The sequence below is a fragment of the Typopeltis vanoorti genome, chromosome 3, assembly GCF_054136105.1.
Source record: "Typopeltis vanoorti isolate ZY-2024b chromosome 3, IOZ_Tvanoo_1.0, whole genome shotgun sequence".
Taxonomy (NCBI): domain Eukaryota; kingdom Metazoa; phylum Arthropoda; class Arachnida; order Uropygi; family Thelyphonidae; genus Typopeltis; species Typopeltis vanoorti.
Genome location: NC_143551.1, coordinates 66,087,673 through 66,105,780, shown reverse-complemented (window position 1 = coordinate 66,105,780; position 18,108 = coordinate 66,087,673). Strand labels below are relative to the sequence as shown.

The 18,108-nt window shown below is 34.2% G+C and overlaps 1 protein-coding gene across 1 annotated transcript in view; it reads right to left on the bottom strand.

Moving 5' to 3' along the window:
- cv-2 (crosveinless 2-secreting protein) overlaps nucleotides 1-5,490 on the bottom strand; it is a 112,611-nt gene extending 107,121 nt beyond the window's left edge. The window contains exon 1 of the mRNA XM_090415676.1: nucleotides 5,047-5,490. Within this exon, the coding sequence (XP_090271802.1) occupies nucleotides 5,047-5,164 (118 nt within the window). The 5' untranslated portion in view covers nucleotides 5,165-5,490. The remainder of the gene's footprint in view (nucleotides 1-5,046) is intronic.
- Between the last annotated feature and the right edge of the window lie 12,618 nt (nucleotides 5,491-18,108).

Sequence of the window (18,108 nt, the reverse complement as noted above, 5' to 3'; positions counted from 1 at the left end):
CGTGTTCCATAGCAGACGATTAAATCGGGAAGATATTCTTTCACTGCTCGTAAGAAACGCTTAGAACAGTACGTAACGGAGAAGCAGGAAGCAGGCCTCAGTGGTTGCACGAGGAAGCCGTCTTGATGAATGAGAGCTGATTAAAAGCCACGCATCGGCACATCCCTTTACTTTCCACCATGCCCTATTTTTATCCGCGGCTACTTTAATGTAAGCCAGTAGACCAGGTGGAGCACTCTCCGGCATCTCAACCTGATTCAGCAATTCTTCACCCTACAGTAATTCCTTGAAGAGCAGACAGTGCATCTCGCGGTACGGAGTTCAAAAACCCAACTCTTTCACATCAAAATGACTTCTTATTTTCCTACCGTAATGTAAACATGAATATATTTTGAGTATTTTTTTTTTGCCAATGTAAAAATAACTTATCATAAAGTAATATATGTCTAAAACTTCATTGCTAAAATTGATTAATAACATAAATGATTATTTGAAAAAATAAAACTAACAGGAAATAAAATGCCTAGTTATTTTAATATATTAGTTTTTTTTTTTTTTTTAAATAGTAAAAATTAAGAACCAAGTATTTTATTTGCTGAAAAATCGTTTACGCTAGTTTACCGACACTACTGGTATGCAGCAGCGCCATCTTGTGTAACTATTATATTGTACAAGCGACAATGTATTAGCCAAAATTTACCAGAAAGTATATGCAGGGGTTATTCTTACATGGTACATTTAACAATACAAATGATACAATACACTTTAGGGGAAATGAGGAAGGTAAGGAAAATGTGCATCTTGTGAAGGGCTATCTCTAGGACGATGTCATAAAGTGAAATTAATTTCTTAGCAAGTGATTTTTCAAATTAAAAACGAAGAGCCTTAAAATATTTCTTAAACTTAATAATTTTCTTTTAATATTCGATTATTGATTTATCTTATAATTTCAAAATATGGTAGCCTCAGCAAAATAAAAAGTATTTGCAATATTTCAGTATTTGCGCTATAGCACCTATAGTGCGTCAGAAATCTTCAAATCTTAAAATTAAAATAAATTGAGGGGAAAAAGTGTCAAGCCAAATAAGAATAATATCTTAATTTTACGATGACAAACGCTGATTCTTATTTTTGTAAACCTACAAACAGTAAGTCTATAATTAAAAAATAATAATAATAAATAAATAAACAATTTTGATGGTGTAATACAGCCTAACTTTCTACCTCACTAATTCTTTCATTTAATGTAATAAAATTAAACAAAAATGTAGGTCACTCAGATAAATGTTTAAAAACGGAATAGAAACAGAAAATAATAATAATAATAAAAAAAATAACATACCAAGAGACAGACAGGCGATAGCAAAATAATTACAGTAATACCAGCAGACTAACTCGTTTATTGTAAAAGCTTCGTTTTGCGTTAACCTCTTTCGCTAGTAATCTTAAAGATATTACTATTTTCTCATTCGTCTTCGTCGTTTGCCATTGACGATTACATTCTCTATGGTTATTGTGGATGACACGGAGACAGAAATTAGAAACGGCAAAAGACTATTTACGATCAGAACAATAAAACTAGTTGTGTCGTCAAACGCTTTTAAACTTCGCAATGCAAACTTATCATTCCTGTTCACGCATACGAAATGATCTAAAGAATACACAAAAATGGATGAAATTATCTTCAACGCCGTGACATTTAGAGAAGAATGATCGCCCTCTAGTGACGCAAAACTTTTATTGTTTACAAAAAATTTAATGCTGTGGAAAAACGAAAATACAAAAAAAAAAAAAAAAAAAAACTCACTGACTTTACACAATCATAAAAATCTTTTTATAATCTCAAAAGTTTGCTGCTATTTTCTGCTATGTATGTATTGTTCTATTCATTCATTAAAATGAATAACTAAAACTAAATTAAATCATGTTCAAAGTAAGACTGAATGATAAATAAGGTTAATATAAAGAAATGGAAATTTCACGTTGTTGTTGTTTAGCAGTTCCGAATTATTCTATTTATTTCCATTTTATTATATTTCCAGTATATAATAGCAGAGCATATTCCTACACTAGTAGCGCACTCAGGATTTAAACTTGGGTGGGTCCCGAGTTGAGTATACGATTAGAGAATACACAATACGCACTGCATACGACCTATGACTGAGCATATGCAATGATCGATAATTCATAAGTAGTATAGAAATAGAAGATACGACACAACATAAATTTAAAAAAAAAAAGAATTTTAATTAGGGAAAGATTCTTAGAAAATTTTCTAGTGTTTTTTCCCTTTTTCTTTGGAGGGGGTCAGGATCCCCCCCCCCTCTGAGTGCGCCACTGCCCTACACAATACATTCGTTCTTGTCCTGATTTTTCATTCGAATTTATTTCGCTTGCTCATGTTTAAACGCCTGGGTGGACCAAAAAAGGCTCCAGAAATCTCAGGAAAATTACGTGCCCTGCGGTCCTGAGGCCTTGTATGATTTTGGCCCACCGGAAATTTTGCCTGATCTACGTGGTAATGAAGAACCAAAAATGGTGGAGTACAAAAACTCCTGAGGAGGTTGATACACCATATTCTACTTATTCCACTCCACATTATTGATTGTACTGGAGATTTTGAAATGATCACCACTTTGGATCTAGAAAGTCAAGCATCCTCATGTATACCTTTTGGTTATTTTCAGTGTTCCTGTCATTTCGAGAATAAAAATCAATACTTCCGATCTAAACACCTGTTAGTTGTTCGTTCTAGGGCATTCAATCATCGGATACAAGTTTGCCTATCCCCCCCCCCATCAAGTACCGCTGTGCAAGTGAAAATGAAGTAAAGCAGTAAAAAAAGAACGTCGCAAACAGTTAAGTTGCACGGTATATACAATCGCGTGTTTCATTTTGTTATTTAGGTCACTCATCCTACTAACTAAAAGGAAAGCAAATTTAAATGTACCTTCGCCAGTACAGATGGATTGCCTCGGGTAGGACATTAAGGGGTTATATAGGTTACCTATTAAACTGGTAGAGTGATTGAGGGAAAGTATTCGACAAACTGTAAATTACTAAAAGTACACTATTTTGTTCAAGTTTCTTTTAGCTTGGTTCAGACTATAATTTATAACATTTTCCACCATCCAAGGCTTATATATTGACTCTACTGATAACTTCTTCACTTCCATGATGCACTGTTTTCTTTTCCTTTTTTGTTTCCCCTGAATATCCTGATCACAATTCTAAAGAATTCGTCCATTTTAATTTAAGAAGTTTATTTTGTAAATTTCTTCAATTGCTTAAAAAAAATCTATTCCAATGACATTTATTTATATCACGATATAAGTGATACACGTTTCTTCGTACAAAACTTTTTCTATTTCTCTTATTCAGAATAATTTCTGCTATTTAATAACAGGTTTTATTGACGTTGATGAGTTCATGGGATATAAAAGTCATGTGAAAGCCCATTTCTAGCGAAACAGCAAATTCATTATTTGAATAAGAGACAAAACGGAAACAATCTCTTTGACTCTCGATTTTGTCTGCCCTACAACAGTCAATTAATGTGGACGAATATGGCAGTAGAGCTCCGTTATGGATATTTCGCTAATAATGTTCACTTATTCACTTACCACTTTTGTTGGGCGATCTTTCACTTTGTTGTGCAACCACGGTGTATGAGAGTACTTGTTTAACAGCTGAGTATTCAGATCGCAATTTCATTGTCGTCACTGCTCTGATAAGTCCCTCAATTTTTATATTCTTTCTCCTTCCTCAAACATTAAAAGGTGGTCCAAAAATAGAAATTAGATATTTTAAGTAGAACATTTCACAATGTTCTGCATTCTCTGGCAAACAGTAGCTCACTCCATTGATGTACAAGACATGGCCTTAAAAGATATGATTTGGTAGAAATACGGGAATAAAAAAAAAAAATCATTTCTTTGGACGAAATGAAAATTTAAAGAAAACTTAAGATGCCAATTACATAATAAATAAATTTAATTTTTTATTAGTGTAAACAATATTTTTCATTCTAATTTCCAATTCAATTGCGATTTGTTACATGAAATCAAGACATGGACAAAAATGGAATATCATTTCTTAATTTTTTTGTAAACTATTTCATTAACATAAGAGAACATTATATTAATCTGATTCTCTGAATGTGCCTGTATAATAATAATAATAATAATAATAATAATAATAATAATAATAATAATAATAATAATAATAATAATAATAATAATAATACACAACTATTAATTCCAAATAAATTACACAAAATTGAGCAACATGCGCTTGATACTATTTCCAAACCAAATAAAGTACTACCGGTGTGTGCATATTAAATCTAGTGCGAGGAATAATGACGTATAAATGTACACCTACCATCAAGTCACACTCAACAGAAAAAGTTAATAGCACTTTCATAGGACGGAAAAAAAAAAAGCAGAGAAAGATGCTGTCTGATACTGATAGCAGTGATGGAGTGAAACTTTTCTTTCAGTGCTAGTTCTGTTCCTCTACATTCCCCGTTTCTCTCTCTCTCTCTCTCTCTCTCTCTCTGTAGAATGAGATTCAAATCAAAACATTCCATTGTTCTATACACTGCGATCTTTCCTTGACTTTTGGCATATTTCCCTCCACTATGAAAAGAGTGACGAGATCTGCTGATAACCCTGAAGATCGATTAGTGTCCTAAAAGGGTCCAAATTCCGTGACTTCCGCTGGTGCGTTAATTAGATGCACATAACCAGAAGTGAGTCAACATCCGGGAATGTGCCGTTACACTTGTCGGCAGTAAATAGCTAGCTACGAACGGCTCTTTTAAAAAGCCGTTAGACGCACACCGACGAGTATTTTTCAAGGTCAGAACTCATCGAAGTGAGAGAAAAACAACACGACCACCCCTTCGGGACCTCCCGACAAGGACAATTATAGAGGGAAAAGAACTAAGGGGGAGATAAGGTAAGGTAAGCAGGATTGGAAGGGGGGGGGGACAGAGAGAGAGAGGTTGGCTAATAGGATGATAAACCAAACAATGCAACTTACCTTGGATGAACCCAGCCGATAGCACCGTCGTGGGTAGGGGAAGCAACAGACACGGGACGATGATGCAAAGAACTTGGTCCGCAAGCCCAGGGCGAACCCGGCGCGAAGCGATGATCATTACGAAGTTTCTAGTGTTTTCTAGTGTCGTGCTGAAGAAGTGTGCGTGTGTGTGTGTGGTTCTCTCGAGGAATGATCTGCGAAGAGAGAGGAGAGAGAGAGAGAGAGAGAGAGAGAGAGAGAAAGAGAGAGAGAGAAAGAAAGAGAAAGAGAAAAGGAAAGTATCGCGGTTCGAAAAACTGTGTCCTGACCAAGCTCTAAGGGCGTCGGTGTGGTGGGCGTTTCGAGCAAATGACGTGCGTTTTTAAGCAGCGTCCCTCAAACGATTCCGAACCACTGATTGTTATTCTGGCTCCGACATGAGCTTGTTGCGGTGTAGAGACCAGAGCGCGCGAGACACGCTGGCTGGTTCGTTGGTTGGCTAACGGCTGCACGCTCAATGCTGGCACGCGGCCACTCGTGTTTGTGTCGCAGCGCCCTCTACTTAGTAGGATCACGCACTTGGAACAGGCCTGTGTGTGTGTTTTTTTTTAAATTTTTTTATTGTTGTTTATTTGTCCCTTTTTTTTTTAAAATCTTCGCCGTCAAATTAGCGAAACGAACGCTTCAACCGTTGGTTGGGCTGCATATCGTTTGACCCAGAAAGGTCATCGTGGCATAGCGAAATGCGTGAAAGCAGAAAGTGCCGAAACAGTGACAGATCTGCAAAGCGATGCGTTCCTGACGGAGTGACGATTTGTCACAAAGAAGGTCAAGATTGTGTTCTTTATCTAGTAGAGAGTTCTGAGACAAATGATGAGCGTATTTGGAGAAGGGGGGGGGAAGATAATGGAATATGGGAGATCTTTAGGAGAAAGTGAAATGTTTCAATCATTAAATCTAAACCAATCGTTTTCAAAATGTATGTAGAAAAGTTTCTCCTTCTCTTCTCTCCTCCATCTTAAAAATATTTTCATTGTGTCCTCTTTCGTTCTATTAAATCATTTCACAGCCATTTTCATCTAAATTCCATAAACTAACATTTATTATTAATCGCCATCAGTTAACGACAATTATAATGATTACTAGATATTATGAATAAAATAATGCGTTTGCCCACCAGTTTGGTTTTTTTTCTCTTGACAGGAAGTGGCACCGTAATCAAGATGAAGAATTGTGATTTGAACGTTGTTTGATAAACTTTCGACATTAAGGATGTCTGTCTTGGGAATCTCTCACTAGAAGTTGAAGGAAATTTCAGATAATGATTTTAATGCAACACTCAAAACAGTATTAAAAAACTCATTTTTTAAATTTCATTCATATGTTTATTTGAATTTACACACGAAAGGTTGAAATCTATCCCACAGTGAGTACCGCGGGATGCAAAAGACATATAATCCCGTTTCTCTGCTCCGAAGAATAAACGGTGTACCCTTTTTGAACCACTTCAGGTCTCCAATAAACAAGTAGTGGTCTAACACCGGACAATGAAATTAATCTACCACCTAAAGACGTTCACAAAACATCCATGTTGCAGTAGATGTTCTATTCAGAATGATTAATTTCTGAACATAATAATTCAGAATTAATTTTGAATTATTTCGACATTTAATTCCTGTAGTCACAAACGATAAGAAACACTAGCCATAAAAATGAACGTTGCTTAAAAAAGAAAAAAAGAAAGAAAAGAAAAGATAACCTAAGTGTTCCTAATTTTGTACTTTTAAGATTATAAACTAACATGATAAAATACAACTCGGTATAAATCTATTACTTTCTAAAATAACAATGTTCTTTGCATAAACTATATTTTAAAACAGTGAATTTCTTTATAAGAAAATAAAATATTCCTTAGGCTAATAATTTATATTAAATATTCTGACGTTTGCGGACTTCATTAAATTCGTGAGTCGGGTCCCCAAGCACTAAGTGTTTAGTATAAACAGCTGACCACTCCTTTCTTATTAACAGAAATCTTCCATAATCATTACTAAGCACGATTCGGCAGTACTTGAAGTAGTACTCCAAGTGCCGAATATGAATAAAGCGTGAAGAAAAAATAAATAATAATAACCCGCGGTGCTTACAGGGCCTTAAGGCCAATCTGTTAAGTATCTTTGACTTCGGAATCATAACTTTAGGATAAGGTGGTTACTCTTATGCTTAAATACATATTTCCGTATATAAATTGCGTGTGTTCTCTTGGCTGGTTACGAAAAGAACCCGCCTTTTCGAGAGGTAACCCTGCACAGCCGTATCAGACTGGCTAACTCGCTTTCAACAGAAAAGTTCTAATAAAGGTTCTTTGAGTATGGATGGGATTCGAACCCAGATCTTTCCAACCAAAGCGCTTCGCCCAAGCCGAATGAGCAAAACCCGATAATAATACCTAGAAATCTTTCGTAATTGCTATTAAGCACAGTTACTCCGTACCTGAAGTAGTACTTCACGTTTTATTCATACTCGGGACTTGAAGTACTTTTGAAAACCAATTCTTGTAACTTTGCACTTGATTACGTACTTTGAAATCTTTTAAAATCTTTTAAGTGAACATAATTATTTGAATACTAGAAATTATTCAAAATACTCCATGAACGTTGCAAGTACCTATTATAAGTAGTATTTTAAGTGCATTCATTATAGAAACATGCCAGGTGTGAATAAATGTTTTTAAGTATATGTTCAATATTCGGATATTGAATAAATAATATTCATATGCGATAATTTCAAGTTTATCAATACGGCTAATTTAGTCAGGTTATTCTGAAGCAACTAGAGTAATCCTTGAATAATTCAGTTACTTGATACCTTATAAATGATTTTTCAAGTTCTTAATACTTAAGTATTTGAAATACTATAGATAATTAACTTTATTTACACTTGAAACAAGCATGCTCTTTTGTTTTAGATATTTTGTACTTGGCCCTTCAAGGATTTTTTTTTTTCAAATACTTTTTACACTTTGGTATACTTAGTACAATGTTTAAATACTTTTCCCCCATTCGTCTATTAAGGATTTATTAAATGAGAAAAGTTCTAATTCTTCAAGTGAGATAGACAGAGGTTGAAATTACGAACTTTGTGAACAGAATTTAATGTTACACGAATCAAAGAAATCGACTGCGTCTTGAAAATATTTTGGACATTCCTTAAGTGTAGAAAAGAGGCTTCAGAACCTTAAGTTGCCCTAAATACAAGATTCCCATTTTCAGCTAATTAGAACCGTATTTCATCTACTCTTTGCAGAAGCCAAATCTATAGGTAATAATGACAGTCGCAAACCTTGAAGTCCATTTGTAACTAACCATTCGATCTTGAGGGGATGTATAATCGCTATCTTATTACACATCCACTTTCGAAAAGAGGATCTGAGATTCACTTTCTTTTACAGCTTCTGTACAATGTCTTAGCGAAAGTCCAACTTGCCTAATTTTTTCAAGTACTCATTTACTACAGCAATCAATGTAAACGTAGTAATTACTAGTAATGTTCCTCTAATTAACAGTAATGTTGCTTTAATTAATGGTAATTTCGCAATAATTAATGGTAATCTTACAAAAATTAATGGTAATTTTACAGGAAGGAATGCTAATGTTACCGTATAATTGTGGAGTGGAATAACAAAATCAGGAAAGCTGTAACGTGTAATATTAATGATAGAATACACTTTGCACCAATTCATTAGCAGGACATTTCTTGCCCCACCCAACCCCACTCTGTGGCTTTTCATATCGTTTGATTTATGAAAGTCAATTAATCACAAAAATGAAAAAAAAAAGTATATTTTTCTAATAAATCGTTCTTCTTTCTTCTTAGTAGTTCAGTATTTGAAATTCTTCTAAGATTTCAGACGAACTTCGGAGCAAGAGTTGCTGTGAAGTCCGTCGGTTCACTGTTCACGCTCTCATCTGTCATCAGCACCAATGATTTATCATTGCACGTCAATTTTTTCTTGCAAGTTTAAGTTTCTTCCTTAGTATTTTTATCCAGCAGAACATTCAGTAAACTTTGCAAAAGTAAACAAAACAAATCTGTTACCATGGAGTTATTCACTTCGTAAAAATTTTTGTACATTTCATAGTTTTTCTAATGGTACTTCGGGTTTGTTGACAAAGTCATTAAAACTAGCTGTGAGGGCTATCACTCGATATATATATATATATATATATATATATATATATATATATATATATATATATATATATATATATATATATATATATATATATATAATTTTTTGCAACCAAATTAAATTGTTTTATTACGGTAGGTGGCGCTAAGTCAAAAATTAAATCAAATAAAACTAGACGCGAAGGCTTCTACTTGATATGTATATACGAAACTTTTTTCCTCCAGTTACTAAGTTAAATTGTTTTATTCCGGTAGATGGCGCTAAGAAAAATTAAATGAAATCTGTCATTACGTACCAATATTCGGTAAATCAACATTAATCAGTACAAAGCCTAATGATGAAACGATTTTTTTTATGCATTTTTTTTTCTTTTCCAATATAACTCGGTTTATGTTCCAAAGCAAAAACTTCCACATTTGAGGTAAATAGAGTGATATTTATGGCCTTGGTTTTTCATAGTCGACAAGATATACGTTAACCAAAGAAAAATAAAACTGCGCATACTTTATTTTATATACTTATTTATTTATTAACTCTTTCGCCACAAGGGTAGTTATCATGCACATCCACACACACACACACACACACACAGATTGAAAAAAGGTAACCTTGGAAGGTCCATTGTATTTGCTTGCTCTCTCAGCGGGGGAGTTCCTTATTTCGAGAATTTTCAAGTATTTTTGTCCTTTCTTAGCCTGCGGTCATCTTTTCTTTCAGCCGCTAATGACCAACCGACTTCCGCTGCCATGTAATTATCATCCCGGGATCACTGAGGAGTGGTTTTAGTGTGCGAGAACCGACATATCTGACCTAATGCGAAGGTGGAAGGAGATAACCGCTACGCACGCACGCACGCACACACACACACACACTACATCGCGTTATCGCAAATCTTCTTCACTGCAAGTTAGCGTTGCTGATTAAAAAGTTGAATGCATATTTATTCTTCCTCATAGCATATGCTTTTTGCTCTAAATTTTGTACCATCTGAGCCAGAAAGAAAGGGGAAAACTGTTAAAAACAAAAAGAGAGCAAAAAGAAAGCTTCAGATGGCATATTGTTTACATGCTCGACTATACGAAATTCTACAACTGCATTTTAAACATGTAGAATACTTTCAGTGCATGTTTAAAGCTGCAAACTATCCGTGCTCATGAATATATAATTTAGTTGGTTTCCAGTTCAAATTTCTTAAGGCTGCATTCTCCTATTTATGGTTCGGACACTTGTAAACAAGACCACATTATGGGAGTTTTATTACATGCATCGATATGAATTATAGTAAGGCTCGGAATGCCTTTTGCAAAAGAAAAATAAATAAATAATTAAATAAAATAAAAATGTAGGTTTTGAGTTTTTAAGTAGTTTTTTTTTTATGTGCTAGCTGTTATAAGAAAGCTAGTGCATTTATTTACTTTTTTTTTTTTTTTTTTTTTTTTTTTTTTTTACAGCAATGAATGACAACTATTAAGATTGCTTTGCCAGTGTAAATATAACATTAGCTCTGGCTAAAAGGAGTGATAGAATTTGATATTTAAAATCTTTAGCACATCCATAACGCCTAAAACGACAATAGCTTTAGCTGACGTGGATGGGATTCTTATTTAAAAAAAAAAAAAAGGAAACGAATAAAGGGAGGGAAAAAAAGATGAAGCAACATCTTTGGACCGATAGAAAGTTTTTTTTTTTTTTTTTTTCTTTTCTGAAGATCAGGTCAGTGTGCCACATCATACAGAATTGAGATTTTTCAGTCAGACCCTACACCTCTAAGAGACTTGGTACCATAGTCACATTTAATTTGTCATGCTGCATCATTTAGGTACCAAAAAACTTTACTGATTTCAATGAAAACTATGGCTAAGGTTTTTTTTTAAGAAGAATCCCATCCACGTCAGGTTGAAAAAAAAAAAGGAAACAAATCAAATAAAGGGAGAAAAAAAGATAATGCAACATCTTTGGAAAGATACAATGATTTTTTATTTTTATTATTTTTTATGGGTAAGTTTAGTTTGATTTTCTTTTCACGACATCAGCATGAATGCAAACAGTCCGTCGATAACATGCATTAATATTTCACATCTACGTTGATTTTCTACAGAAATTGCTAAATTTATTCAATATCAAAGTCTGTCTTTAGGGAGGTCATTAATTAGCATTAATGTTTAATCTACTGTAAGAAAACAAAGCTATGTCTGATCGAATTAATACTATTAGATGCCTTCGATAGCTAGCTCAGTTAGATCTCGAAGAAGTGGTTTGGGTGACAAAAACTAGCTTCAAATCCTAGGAGGAAAAGAACTAGTTAGTGAATTCTTTTTTAAAGAACTAACTAGCTAACCGAAACGTTCAAATCGAACACCTTTTATAAGGTATTTTGATTTAGGTAAGTTATTCGATCTCATTTGGATGGGGGGGGGGAGTTTCATCATAGCAAAACAGGCAAACTGGCCAGGAAAACACGCCCAATTTGCACACAATTTCATATTATGAACTATGTTATCCTAAAATTTTGGTATCGAAAGCCAATAGGACAGTTCGTGGGTCTTAAAGATCTGTTAACTACTATGGATTATTATTATTATTATTATTATTATTATTATTATTATTATTATTATTATTATTATTAGATACTTGTAGTAATTTCTTTTTCTTCGAATGCACCGTAATATATCCATGTCGAATCGGTAAAAGACTTTCCTCTAACGTTAGTGGAGGAATATCCCTTTTAAAAACCGGATCTAAAAAATAAAAAAAAATACGGGTACTTCACAAATAGCAGAAGTTCTTTTATTTATCATTGAGCTGTATATTTTATATCATAAATTTTGCAGATTAATCAAATTGCGCAAGTGTTTCTTTCTTCCTTTCTTTTTTGCTTTTAAAATAAGGATAATTTTGGAAAGGCTCCGTATGATTGTCGTCAAGGGGAACCTTTATAAGAGGAATTTCATGGCATAGCTTTAATTGCTTCGACCGTGTCACTAAACAATCCATAAAAATTCCGCTTGTTTCCGTGTTTTCATAAACACATATAACCATAGTAGGTCGTTCATGATTCTCTATACTATTCATATGCATAGTTCTCGATAAGCTTTTCTATTACTTCTGCTATTTCTTTCTTCCACAATTTTAAACTTTAATATTATGTATTTTAATATTCCAATATGATTTCTTAATTTGCGTTTAGAATCATCAAATCGATATACTTCGTACAGTAAATAGGTGGCGGCACTCGTTCTTTGCCAGCAGGATAAATTGAAAATTAAAAGGATATGAAAAGAAAACTAAAAAATTATTTATTGATATTTTTACTTCACAGTGTAATGCTTTTGAAATAAGAACAAAAATATAGTAAAACTATATAAATAGAAGTATAAACAGTGCATAGAAATGCGGTACTAAACGTACTGTATTTCTATGTACTGTAATGGACGGAACTCTATAGCCTCAGTTTCCATGACAGGACCGCATACAATCCGGGCATTATCCAAAAGAACATTCTTGGTGAATGAGTTTTCCTGATTGGACAATAAAATATTGAAACGCTTTTTTATGGAGTGACGAATATTTGGATAGCCGTTGCCAAGAGAACGTTATATACGGAGGGTATCGCCACATTCGCTGTGTGGTGTGGAGATGGTGTTATAATTTAGTGAACCTTCTTCTGGTTTGGACTAGAACCTTCACGCTGTAGCGGTTCTCTGGAAAGTGAGGTTAGCAGGACCAACTTCACTATAGAAACTGAACTATAATTTTAGTGGAGGAATGAATGAACCAGAATCCATGTCCATTTATCAACATAAATAGACATGTGTAATTGAGATTAGAGATGGGTCTACGATGTATTAAGATTTGCAAAAATAAAGGAATCACAAAATAGTTGTGTGTACATTTTGTTGAAGTTAGAAGATTACAAGAGTCTCTCTCTCTTAACTTATATGTACAAACATAAGGCATTAATATGTTACATGTTCCACGACATATCGAGTGGTGAGGATCAAATATAAAAAGGAACGAAAAGTACATGCGCCATAACTAAATGTAAGATAAGGCTGAAAAGAAAGTAATCATGGGAACGAAGTCATGATTAAAACACATAAGCATAAGAGAATGGAAAAGAATAAGAAACGTATGCACTCTCCGATAAGAGATGCAAGAAACAAAGAGCAATATATCATAACTTTACTAATTTCCAACAAGATACGACACCCAAATATAAAGCAATTTACGAGCACTTTATTCAGATACTAATACTGCTTTATATCACATAACAGCTGTACAGAATAAATCTATCCGAAGTATTAATTTCTGACATTATTCTAAAAAATTCGAGGTCATTCTGTTCAAGTGCAGCTGGAAGAACGACAGTGCCATTTAATTTTCAAAGACCCAGCTTCAAATAACGTCTAGGATGCGAAAACAATCGTAAGGGGATTTTCAGCTGAAAGTAAGTTAGATGGAAATGGTACGGTTTTTCATTCCGATTCATTCTGAATACCCTATAAACCTGTTGGAGAGCACATTCATTTAATAGACATAGAGAATTCGTCTCGTAATCATACTTCCTTGATCGTAGTTATAAAACAACAACACCATAAACAGAGATATTAGACATTTTCATCTGTATATTAGCTTTCTTTCTAAAGAATGCATTTGTTATTTACCGAAAGGTGTCTTTTATATGTCTCCTGTAGTTATGGCATGTGAAAGAATATCTTCTTCATGAATTTAAGTCGCCTGCTTTTATGAGATGAGTTCATTTGTCCCAATATGCTTTGCGTCGAAATTAAATAATAATATGTTTTCAAGAGCTGTCATTGCATTGATAAACAAGCGGAGAATCGTGTCACAATCTGCTGATTGTGTAATGATTCTCCAGGAAGTGGCCACACTGGTTGTCAGTCTGCGCAGTGTCGGATTTCATGCCACCTGCTCACTTCAGCGAGCACGTGCAGACTGTTATTGTTTTTATGAAGAATTAATGCTAACGAATTTGACGGAATGCGACAATGAAGATAATGTGGAAATATGCAATCTATGAGGGAAAAATATCATTAAATTTCTGATAATATTTAAACGAATGAAATTAGGTATTAGGTTCAAATCGAGCGATCGATAAAATGAGGTGGATTCAGTTGGACTGTTTTTGAATCATGGCCTCAAGCTATGAGGCCAGTATATTATCCGTATGAGACTAGTCGACTCTCCTTCGGTTGAATAACCTTATAAAGATTCGAACCCGGGTTCTGCCAATCAAAGCGCATCGGCGATGCCGACTGAACTCCAGTCAATAAAATTAAGCAAAGCCAAATTATTTCTGTTGTACATATGCTAAATATATCACTAAAGTTAGACGTTATAACTGAACGAACACATTTTGAAAATACTATTGTGAAACAACCTGTTTTACAGATTGTTTTGAATCAGGCTACTTGACTCGTTAAATGCAAGACGGCAAGTTTCAGACAGAATAATGGCAGAAAGTGGAAAGGCTTAAAATGAAAATGTCAGAATCATTTTCTCAAAACAAAATACGCAACTAATAAATTATTATTCGTTATAATTTTTACAGCTATGAGAATAAAGTATAAATGAACTATGGAACAATTCGATAATCATGGAGCAATTATTAGTGCGATGGTTACATCTGAAAGGGCCCTCTTCTCACATGCAAAAACTTCCTCGAATCGGATGACGTCATTGGAGGTACACACTGTGTTGAAATAAGTGTCTTATTGCCATATAGTGAAGTAACACCCTTATTTCGTTATATCTAAAATATGATGTAGTCCTATTATAGTTCTATTTATTGTTCTCTGTTCTACATGCAGGAAGCATTGCAATATCCAGAAGTGTTGCGCATCTGTAAGCATTCATCCTTCCAGACACTATAACCAAAAGTCCATACCAAGAGAAGCAGCTTTACATCGCTACACCTTCACCACCAGATTTTATACTTGGAATCAGTCATTTCACTTCAGCATGTGTTTCGCAAGCATCCAATTAGAAAAGGGTGTAACACGATTCATCGTTCCATATCCCCGACTAGTGGCGATGTTCTTTATACAAACGTAGTCAGCGCTTGATTGCTATAAATGATGTTTGGCTGATGTGCAGCTGACCATTCATATAAACCAAGACTATGCAGCTCTTTATATATTGACCCTCTGCAGAATCTTTGAACTCCTAGTCAATCGTTTCCACATCGGACTACTGTGACTTTTGTACATTCTTTTGGTTCTGACACTTTTGGACTTGATATTAGTTTTCTGTGTATTTCTCAGCTAAGGTAGCACCCTCACATTTCTCTCTTCTGACAATTTATTACTTGACAAGCATTTTACTTCTTGTTTTCGGCATTATTTTACAGATATAAAAACAAATAAAATCGCCCATTCCATTCTTGAGTGTTTGAGAGGTCTAGTGCATTATAAACGTTAAACATTAAACGTGCTTACACTTGGGAAAAAGAAGGATGAAAGCCAGAATATTATTCTGGTCAAGTAGAATTATACTTTCCATAATCATGAGGGGAAAAAACTTTCTCCGCTGATAATGTTGCCTACTCTTGAAGTTGGATGATGCAGTCTTTTTGCCAGTGTCACGAATGGATACGAGTTATTTATGGCATCATATGACATCCAAGACTCAAGTTGTTCAACACGCGTCATTGATATCATACTGTCAAATTTATGGATATATCTATTTGCTTTCTATAACATTACAGGCCACTTGTGAGGAGTTGGAATAAACACATTAATATATGATTAATTCTTAAAAGGGAAGGTGTCCCAATATTTATTGCGACACAAAATACGCTACGATGTGGTGAGGGAAAAACAGTTTTATTTACATAGTTTCTTAACGAATATCATATTCTACCAGTAAACAAAATGTTAAAATAGAAGGTTTAAGACTAATGAATATCCTTTTAATATCAGTGGATATCCTTTCAAGGTTATTTTTTAAAAGCAATGGATTCCTTTTCACTTTTTTTTTCCAAGGCCAGTTGGATATCCTTTTAAGGACAGTAATGCTATTGCGTTTGAAAACAAACGCAATCCCAAACAATTATATTTGGTTATGACGAAAGACGCAGGTTTAGATTACTCAGGGTACTAAAATTTCAAAATTGTGTGGGTGGAACTGAAATAAAAAAATAAAAAAGAGTCATTTCTGCAATACCTTTCGGGCATGAAAACAAACAAAAATCAGCGGATGAATTGCACAATTTAGCGAGAAGCAACAGGAGATTGACTATTCGTTTCACCATGGCAACGTTCCTGCACGCTCAGACCAAATTGTGCTATAAATGCTTGCTAAACTGAATATGGTATAGATCGAGCATTCTTCTATCCTACCTGTGTGAAAACGGCTATTCACAGAAGCGTTTGTGTTGTTTGTCACAACCTCTCTCTCTCACTTTCATTTTGATAATAGCAATCGAGTGTATGCCACATATGTGTGCTTTAGCTTACACCCGCCATCTTTGCTATTTAAACAAAGTATAGTATGAAGCCATCCGTGTTTATCATACACAACTTGTTGTGCTTATTAGGTTCCTTTTTTTTTTTTCTTCTTCAGTTTTAGAGAACCACAGAAAGAAAAAGGTTTGATGTTAACATAAAGGTTAACATGTTTTTTTTTTTTTTTTTTTTTTTTTTTAAAGATGAAACAGCTTTTAGTGATAGACTGACTATGAAAGGTGTTTCACAGAAGAAGTGGAAATCTCGGAACATGTAAATATGTGCAAAAGGGGGCTTACTTTGAAAGGAAACTATAAAAACTCGGAAAATAAAAATACATTTTAATTTTCCGAGCTTTTATCCTGTCGTACTTTTTTTTTTCTTTTTTATCAGATGTCGTGTTTTCTAACTTTTCAAAACATTTGATTCTCTTACTTGATTCTCCTATCCCACACGCGTCTATAGAGCAGTTGGAAGGATGATGTTCCATGCATTCTCTTTGGATAAAAAAAAAAGACTAGTTTCTTGTATTTGACGCAAGGAACATTTCTCCGAAATCAGAGGGTATTTTCACCTGAAGGTGAATTAGCTGGTATGAAAAGTAAGCCACAAACTTTCCTCACGAATAACACGGGTCGGGAAACGTAGAGCAAAATTCAGTCAAGAAACTACAATGAGTCCGTAAGAAGTTTGAATGCAGTTAAGGATAGGATGAAGGATCGGGGACATGGATCTAAACAGTTACTTAAGGTAAGATATAATTCTTCAAAAAATGTCTGGGCTCTGATCTAGGGAACCTAGATGTTAAGTCCGTAAAATATCTGAATCTTGGAATAGGTAGGTTCCCTACACCATATAATAACCAACCTTCCCCCCCCCTACACACACACACACACACACCCACTCTCGCACACTAATAAAATATGAAATAGGTAATTTCACCTCTTAAAATTGCATTTAATGTCATGAAAATGACAGATAATGAATTATATAAAATCCCCTTGCAAGAAAAACATGACTTAAGCTGTCTAAAGATCAATGCCATGGTCAATGTCGATCAAAATAAATACAAAAATAAATAGGGAAAAAATATTTAAAAAAAAATGGCCCGAAAAAAATAATGAAAAAATGCATTTTCTTGACGTCATTTAATGTCAAAGAAAATAAACTTTTTTGGGGGGTGGAGGTCCGTGTGTGTGTGTGTGTGTGTGTGTTTTGGAATCGTTTTGATAAATTCAGTTCCTAAAAATAGCCCGAGCGAAACCGAAACTGAGATGTCAAATTTTCATAGAAATCCTAAATACAAAACATCATTAAATTCCATTTTTGTATAATTTCGAATCGTTCTGCTAGATTTTATCACTAAAAATGATCTAAGTTAAAACTGAGATGGCGGATTTAGTAAAGATCTAAAAGAACATTTCC